The following is a 9077-nucleotide window of genomic DNA, read 5'->3' as shown; positions in this document are numbered from 1 at the left end:
CAATGTGTGCCTCTTACGAGCGAACCCAAATGATCGTCTACACGCAGCACACACTGATTGGTCATTTGTAGGCACCCATTTGTGGATGTAGAATTGTAGATACATGCCGTGAAGCTTGCACCGCATGAGATGCTCTATACGTGACTGTCCCTCGAGCTCTCAACTAGAGTGGGTATATCCCTATCTTCTGTATCTCCATCAACTAATCTTTCATTGGCACCTCTGCCCCATGTTTAGTGCAGACTTAAAAGTTTGAAAGAACTAAATTTGCAACAAAAATAGGTTGTCCCATCAGACTGAAACAAAATTCTGGGTAAAACTAATTTATTGTATTTTAAAACGTCGCACAATGAGATGTAGGTGAATTAGAGAAGGAAATACGTCACATGCCGTGATGTAACGTGTCTAACACACTGTGATTTGGTCACGTGACGTGATGCGATCAATTCTTTTTTCACGTGACGTGACGTGGCCAAATGATGGCGGACGGTCACATCATGTGAATAATCATGTCACGTGTGGTTACGCTATGGTGATGTGACATGACATAACGAAGTTTAGTCACGTCAATTTTTTTTTTTATATTTTAATTTAAATTGTTGAAAATCTAGAAAAAAAAAATAAAAAAAAATATGAAAAATCCTAAAAATTCTAAAATAAGTGAATAATGTTGTAATTTTTTTTTTTGAGAAAACACTGTTGAGCATCTGACATTACTTTAAAATTCAAATTACAATATATTCAATAACTAAACTAGACAAAATAAAAAGCAGTACTATATAAATACTAGTATCAGTCAACGTACACTAAAAAAGAAACCTGAATACTCTATGCATACCAAAAAACCTGAATACTCTTATCACTTTGAGGAGAGACTGAGGCAATACGTGCACAACGCATCTAAGTGCACAATACAACATGCTCATGTCCATGCCATACCTTTTAAATATTTTTTTGCATATGATAAATCATTTACAAAAATGTTACAAACTTTAGGAAAGAATTATGGAAGATTGATTGTAAATAATATTTTTTATTTTTTTAAATTTTAACTATTTTCCTTTTTTTTCAAGTTATTTAAAAATATTGAAAAAAATAGAAAAACTACAATAAAGTTCAAAAATTACGATATATTAACCCTAAGTTATTATATTTTTATTTTATTTTTTTCCAACCTTTTCTGATTTGTCTCTATTGCAAAATATATACTAGCACGTACCGTGCCGTGTTCTAAGTGTAATTCAATCTGTCTATTTTCAGTGATTTAGGTTCTGCAGCAAAGATCTTTGACATCTTTCACCTTTTCATGAGAAATGAAACAGTTAACTCCAAATTCAAGTAGGTAATTTGTAAACGATACTCTAAAAAAAAGAGGAGAATTCAAATGCCTCTATTTTTTCGTGTCTCCACCATACTTTTATTTTTTTTTAATTTTAATAAATTAAAATTTAAATCATAAACGTCAAAATAAAACTATTAGATGTAATCTATGTTATTTGCATATGTAAAAAATTGTGACATTTCAACTTCATTTTAGTTATCATCAAGAACTTGTAAAAACGTACTTATGTGGGTAATTTCTAAATGTTAATTTTTCAAATGATTTATTCACATGAAAACAAAATTGAGATGTGATTTTTTAAAAAAAAAAATTACATCTAACGGTTTTATTTTGATGTTAATAATTTAAATTTTTATTTATTAATGTTTTTAAAAATAAAAAAATGATGGAGACAAAAAAAAATGGAGCCATTTGAACCTCCTAAAAAACTATAGGCTAATGACCCAAAAAAGGTCCGATGGCTAATGGTTTTTTTTTTGGCTACGGATGAGGGATCTTAGGTTCCGAATACTTTTTTTTAGCATTTAAAAGGATTGAAAATACAAAGTTAGCATGATATTTGAAAAATCTCGAAACTTAGCAAGAATGCAGATCTAGTATGTGGATCGTTTAGGAGCAGCACGCAATTATATTTGCGCACCGCATTAATTATGCGAAGATCTAGTCTACATGCCGCATTGCCGCTTCTCAGTGGTGTGCATATTAGTTTGTGGATCCATTTTTAAAATATTCTGAGAATTATTACCTTGTTTTAATTTTGCTGAATATTTTAGGTCTCATTAAACTAATATGACGCAATTTTGTTATTATTATTAAGAGTCGCTAATGAGTCGAAAAACAATATCGCAAACAAGGAGTATCAACTAACAAACTAATGATAAAAAAATACGACGGTGAACAAACGAAAAAATGATAAAACTGTCTAGATCTCGAGGTGTACTTTTGATGGAGTCCGCATCTTCTGCATTTAACTCAAAAGAGCATTTTCCGAGTTCAATGCATCTCGACCGTCTGATCAAGATCAGAGTCAATCCGGCCCGCACCTATAACACACAGAGCCTTTAATATTAGTGCGGATCTCAATCAGACGGTCCAGATCTATTAACACATGTTCCATTAATGCAGAGGATACGAAATCCTTCAAGCCAACTCTAGCAAACAATTGCTTTCTTTAGAAACTTGACATTTCATTATCAAGCATTGAAAAATAAAAATTACAAATTGCCATTTCCATACCATTGCATTTGTACCAATGAAAAAGATGCCAAGTTACAACAACGAAGTACTAGCTTGTCAACAAAAGGCAAGTCAACCTGTTAACTTTACAACCTAGCACCAGAGCCTAAAGATTACAACAAAAATTTAGCAAAAAATCTCACAAGATTAAATAAAGAAGCACAAATTGGAAGCATGTTTCCCATGAAGCAGCTAACATGTCTGTGCGAATAGAATTAGAGCTGTACCCCCCTTGGCAGCCACAATCACCGTTACAAGTTTGTAGAGAAAGTAAGAGCATGGCATTCCAAGTTTCTAAGATTAAGCTGCATAAACACCACTGTAAGAAGAGAGAGACTGAAAACAATGAGAGAGAGAGAGAGAGAGAGATTGTCAGTGTACCATGACAGCAACTCCAGTCTCACAAAATCTTGGAATTGAGATGAGTCTTACTGATTGTTTATCTGGTCCTGAATGATACAAATAGAAAAACACTTTTTAAGTTCATGCATTGCTTATTCCAAAAGAAAAAATGTGTTACGAAGCTCTTTAAACAAATTGTGCAAGCAAAAGATACCTTGTAATAAACGGGTTTCGTACTTCTCTTGATTACCAACAAAATAAACATGTGGACAGCTTTCAATGAGGAAAGGGTCCTTGTCAGTGTATGGATAGCACCCTGAAAATAGAGATTTTCATTAAACAGAAAGATATATTAATATAATTAAACAAAGTAATATAATAAAAAATGATACTTTTGCATGTCAGTCAAACAAACGAAATTACTGGCAAGAAAGGCCTGGTTCTGTTGTTTATGCTCAACTATGACCAAAGAAACTAAAAAATACCCTAAGCTAATACAGAGATTTACCATTAATACACAGTTGCAGTTGCATACCCATATTTATGTACTCAAGTCACAATTCACAAATAGCAACTGGCATTGCAAGACATGGTTATGTTTCAGACATTTGGCATTCAAGACAGAAGGTAAATAAATTAAGCAGCGAACTATTACCAAGGGTATTTGGAGCAGTTGGTGCTAAGTGCCTCCATCTAAGCGTCCTCTCCATAAACTCAATCCTGTCTTTGGCATCAGAGTACTTGTCTAGGTCATCAATGTTCTGACCAGATGTCCCAACGAATCTAAAAAGAGATTAGTTATCTGTTAAAATTTAAAAATAAATAATAATCAAAGATAAATTGTGAATGAGAAGCTACTTACTGGACATTGTCAAGATCAAACTGATGTGGATTTGTACATGACGTGAAGGTATTATACGCAGATGCTCCAGAAAAAAGACATGTATGTAAAGGCTAAACAAAAACAAGAGACATAAGCACTTCTTAAAAAAAGGGATATCAAGTGTATTTTATCAATAATATTGTACAATATACCTGCTGGGGTAGATTATAATTTGCAGGATCCTTACATCCTGGCATTATATCAACAGGCAGAGCTGAAACGAGCTGCATGAGAAAGAGTGAGTTCAAATCCCAATAACAAGTATAAGAAAAGACAACGCAAGAGATAGTTGCCTAGTTTACCTGGGTCAAGAATATATCCAGTTCCCTAATCGGCTCTGTTAACTTTGCATGATCCTTTGGTGCAACACTCTGTGATATTGTACCAAATATATAAATAACCAAAAAAAGCATCATATCCACCAATTAAATTTAATCACAGACCAGTTAAAGAGCATTGACGAGCACATAATTGTTTATTTCTTAGAAGTTTAAGAAAGCAAATCATATATTAGTATGAGTAGGTAATAACCAGCAGAAACAGTATCTGCCAAGGCAGCTATGACTATACTCCATGGTCAGGGGTGTAGAAAGGAAATACCAGGGGTGAGGCAAAAATTCAGTGAAGGGCATAGCCTTACAATTATTTTAAATCACAAGCACATTACAATTTTTTTTTTTAAAAAAAACATTGGAAATGTAAGCACAAATCACATATACCTGACCAAAGAAGTAGCTCTGTTGAATATGCATGGAGTTTCCTGCAATTACAAGTCGAACAATCTGGGACGAGATTCTTTGTTCCTAATAATTAAACTAGCAGGTTAGTAAATAAACACAACAAAAAGATAAATAGAATAATGTCAAGTAGAGATGTGCACATTCTCATCACCCAGGTGACCCGTTATATGGTCGACGAAAAGCTGAAACTGGAGAGGATTGAATGCACTACTCCCAACACCCAATCCGGATACAAAAGCAACATACTTGTCTTCTCCTGCATATATAGATGATTGTAGAATTAAACTATCATGGATCATTAGACTACGAGGGAGTAATAGTTTTCAGAGAAGATGCCACAATAACATATCCTTGTCAGTTAATGCCTTGTAAGAAAAGGTAAAAAGCCCCGGTATTTCAGAATTCTTTCTTGGGGAGCACCTCCTTGTCATTAAGAAGGATGTAAAAATATAATAATTGACAGATGCTGGATGTAAAACTTTACTCGAGTCAAGCGGCCTATCAACTTGAGGTGGTAAACCAGCATCTAGAAAATCCTCAACAAAAAAATCCCCTTTACTAGTTTCCTTTCCATGAATAGCAACTACAATCCCTGCAGAAAATAAACATCTTTCATTACCAGACAACTATAGAAAGCATAACACGTCATAGCATCTTCCAAATCAAAACGCCACTTATGTCCAGCTGATACTCAATACTTCTAATATTTACAAGTAACCAAAATTTTCATGTCAACAAATGATACCAAACAACTAGATTAGTATAGAAAATAGTAAATTCCATCAAATACTGTTGTAGGCCAGAATTTACTTTTGAGAAGACAACAGCTTTCGGAAGCATTGTAAAAATTTGGTGTGTTGCAAAAAATATTTCATTGAGCTTCAAATATTAATAACCTGTCACAAAGGCTGAAGGTGCAAGCACGGGTCCAGCAAGTTTGACCCTTCCACTCTCATCTTCTAATATAAGATGGTCATCGGTAGACATGAAATTGTGCAGTTTTACAAGTGGTATAGCCGATCTCTGCAAGTAAAATTATAGTTCTATAATGCATTTGAAAGTTGCAATCATAATAATATATCCAGGATGCATAGTTTTGAAAAAAATATGTCTCTGTCCTACATTTTAGGAATTGCACAAAGATCCTCCATTTCTCTTTGCAAATGCATTCTTATACATTAAGAAACTAAATATTTCTTAATTCAGGAAATCAGTAATGGTTTTTATTTCACGTGACAAGGTTACAAGAAAAGTTCTGAAAAGTCCTGACAGAAATTAAATCATTTTCATTTAGTTTTCTTAGAGTTTGAATTAAAAAGCTCACTATTAATCATTTTTAATGAAGGTTGCTGAGTGATTACATCCGATCAAACTCTTGTATTACAGCAAAGTCTACACTTAGTTATAAAGTTGCTTGATAATTCAAGGACCAGTTGTGTTAAAAAAATGATGATAAAAGGGGACACTTCTTCCGCAATTGTAACTAAAAGGGCTTTTGCAAATTTACCATTATAATCACAAAGTACCTCTTTAGAGTATTCGTCAAGAACGGAAGGCTTGAGTTTCATATGTTTGTATAGGGTTCCAACTATGATGCACTCCTTTCCTTCTTCAAGACCCAAAACTGAGTTAACTGCAATCTTAAAATAAAACACATCTTAGACAATGAAGGATATTAGAAGAGTAAATTACCAGGTCATGAAGTACCATTCGTTTAATGTTTTGGTTTGTGAAGTTCAAAGTTCAAGCTACCCATTTTGGTCTCTGGTATCCATTTTATTAGCTGGTAATTTCTGTTTGTATCATTATCGTCTCTCTCTTCACTTTGTAGTCAGAAAAGAGGACGAATATCATAGTTAGCCCCAATGGAATGAGTCACTTTACCTGTTGCAGTCCACAAAAGGGCTCATTGCATGTCAGTCAATTAACACTTTTGTTCCATTTTCGAAAGGCTCAGGACAAAATTATTACAAAATGTGGTGGGGGGCTGCAAAATTTGCAAGTCTAGGGGTAAAAAGCAAAAATATAGGGTACTTAAAAGATCCTTTGGATAAGTTACTCTCTAGTGTATAGATTTTTTATGAATCACCTAGGAATTCAAGCCTTTTCTCTTTCTTTCTAACTTATTGGTTAACTAGAGTGAACAATTGTGCCTTTGTACAAGTACATTGCTCAAAACCCTAGCTTGTACAACTGAGAACTTGCAATCGAGCCAGTCATCAATAACCAATATATCAATCAAAGTAAGCATTTCATTAGTTGCTAGCTCAGACATTATGAACCCGAATTTTAGGTAATCATCTGATAACTGCACAGAATCAACAAATAGTGCAAGTGAATATCAAATTACCAGGAAGGTGAGGTTTCCACTTGGAAATGAGCGATTGGAGAAAACTCCTCATCTGATGTAGTCGTACATAGTAGATGTGGCTGTATTGCTGACCCTTGTACTTCTCTCCTTGTATCCCAAACCTCTCATCCTTCAAAAATCAAGTGCAAAGAGAAATTAAGAGAGAGAGAGAAGCGACAGATCAGAAAGGAAGGAAATGGGGGTGAGCAGGAGTAGAGACGCAACCAGGTTGCGATAGACGGCTTGCTTCCTCTCCAGCGGCGCCTCTCCCATCTCGCTGTCGGCCATGGCGGGAAATGCCAAAACCTGAGGTTTTTCTGAGGTATTTGTTAAAAAATTTCCCTCTCGCAAATCGCAACCTGACCAAAGGTTGAGAGAGTCGAACCTCTGAAGTAACTAAAATTATAAGTTTATATAAAGTCCGTCCGATCAGAATCGGGGCCAATCCGGTCCGAGGTGGAATGCAAGATCTCCTTCAAAAGTCGTGTCAAAACAGATCTGACGGTCCATATCTAAAATTAGAATTTGAGTTACAGTAGGCTGAAGAGGTGGCCCATATCAAAGAGCAAAGAAGTTGAAACCGAGCCCGACAGAATGGTCCATTAAATTGTTAAAGGCCTGAATGTTATGTTATCTCTTTAAATTTCAAACAGAAGTGATCAAACCTCAATGGGGAAAAACATGTTCCAGGAGGATGATATGATCACCAAGGATAAATCTACTCCAGGAGATAAATTCAAAGAAATCATGGCATATTTGAGTATTATTATATTTTGAGTGTTTAAAATACTTGTGTTACTTTGTATACTCTGTTTCTCTTGTATTAACTGAAACAACTACCTGTGTTTAATGTTATATGTTCTTCTTAGCTCTTAATCAAAATGGACGAGGGTTCAAATTTTAGGAGTTTTTACTATATGAAACTCAAAAACCACAATATTGTAGATGTGATTTATATTATTTTTTCGACATATATTTGCTAAATATTAATATAATTTGATTTTACTTTAATTAGCATCAGGCTTATAAATTATCTAAAATGGACAAGTTATGAGAACTGAATTTTCAAGTACTTAGCTTCTATCAAAACTAAGTAGTCATAATTTCCAAAGTCTTATATAAAATGTAATATATGAGACATTTAACACTTAAATTTTTGTTATTTAAATTTAGAATTTTATGATCAATCACAAAACATGATGAAATTACAGATATTTAAATCTTTTCATCAAAAGAAATACTTCTGTCTGGATTTTGAAGATATGTCAGAAGCAGTAAAAAGTTACTTTGACCAAAACTCGATGATGGCTGACAAAAGGAATTCTCATTGACAAAAACAACTACATCTCTTCTACATTTGGCAACTCTTATACCTACTTGCCCAAGGGCTTTGAAATCACAAAAAAAAAAAAAAAAAAACCAACAACAACAACTACAACAACTCTTTATACCCCAAAATTTTTAAATATACCACAACCCCCAAAATATAAACCAAACTACTACGGTTTTTGAAAATTTTGAATTTTGACACGGCCGCATCACCTAGATGCGGCCACTTTTCTGCAGGCTGCATCTAGGAGATGTGGCCCCTTTTTTTTGTCTTATTCTCGTGCGACAGTTCAATCTAAACGAAAAAAAGGGTGGCCGCACCTTAAGAATGCGGCCGTGTCAAAATTCAAATTTTTCAAAAACCGTTTTGTTTTGATTTATTTTTTTGGATTATGTTACATTTAAAAATTTCGGCTTTATACCTACTACTGAAAATTTAGGTAGCTTAACCCCACAACTTCAAAGAAAAGCTTCTAAATAGACACTCTGCGTATTTGATGAAGCCATATGCACGTCATCCCTTACCTCATTGTTATCCTTCACAGGAAAATTATTATAATCTAGAATAATTATACTATTCCCGTTTCCAGTCTCCTAAAAACCTCCAAAGTCAGTCAAAGTCATTGACTCTCTTCTCTCGGCTCTCCCTGACTCTCCCTCATTCTCCGCAAATGCAGACTATTACATAATTATGTAATGAGGTATGTTGGACAATTTTATCTGTTTTGATTTTAAAATCTACAGATATATAAACAAACAATTTCATCGGCCTATTTTTTTTTTTAAGTAAACAATATTATATTTGTCAATCTAAATTTTTTTTTTTATATCTGACACTTTAACTATTTACTCTTG

The 9077-nt window shown here is 34.0% G+C and overlaps 1 protein-coding gene across 1 annotated transcript; it reads right to left on the bottom strand.

Annotated features, from left to right (window-relative positions):
- Positions 1 to 2542: 2542 nt before the first annotated feature.
- Positions 2543 to 7277, bottom strand: POLD2 (DNA polymerase delta small subunit). The gene is made up of 14 exons (XM_078299403.1): positions 7119 to 7277; positions 6894 to 7023; positions 6070 to 6176; positions 5440 to 5566; positions 5028 to 5135; positions 4684 to 4799; positions 4523 to 4606; positions 4106 to 4174; positions 3956 to 4027; positions 3783 to 3874; positions 3576 to 3703; positions 3135 to 3236; positions 2960 to 3027; positions 2543 to 2883 (listed from the first exon to the last, which is right to left on the bottom strand). The coding sequence occupies exons 1-14, from the start codon at positions 7179 to 7181 to the stop codon at positions 2830 to 2832; spliced, it is 1320 nt and encodes a 439-aa protein (XP_078155529.1). The 5' UTR covers positions 7182 to 7277; the 3' UTR covers positions 2543 to 2829.
- Positions 7278 to 9077: the final 1800 nt, after the last annotated feature.

The sequence above is a fragment of the Carex rostrata genome, chromosome 3 (genome assembly GCF_964058835.1).
Source record: "Carex rostrata chromosome 3, lpCarRost1.2, whole genome shotgun sequence".
NCBI classification, from domain to species: Eukaryota; Viridiplantae; Streptophyta; class Magnoliopsida; order Poales; family Cyperaceae; genus Carex; species Carex rostrata.
Note: the sequence above shows the minus strand (reverse complement) of the source record. Positions and strands in the feature narration are given on the sequence as shown.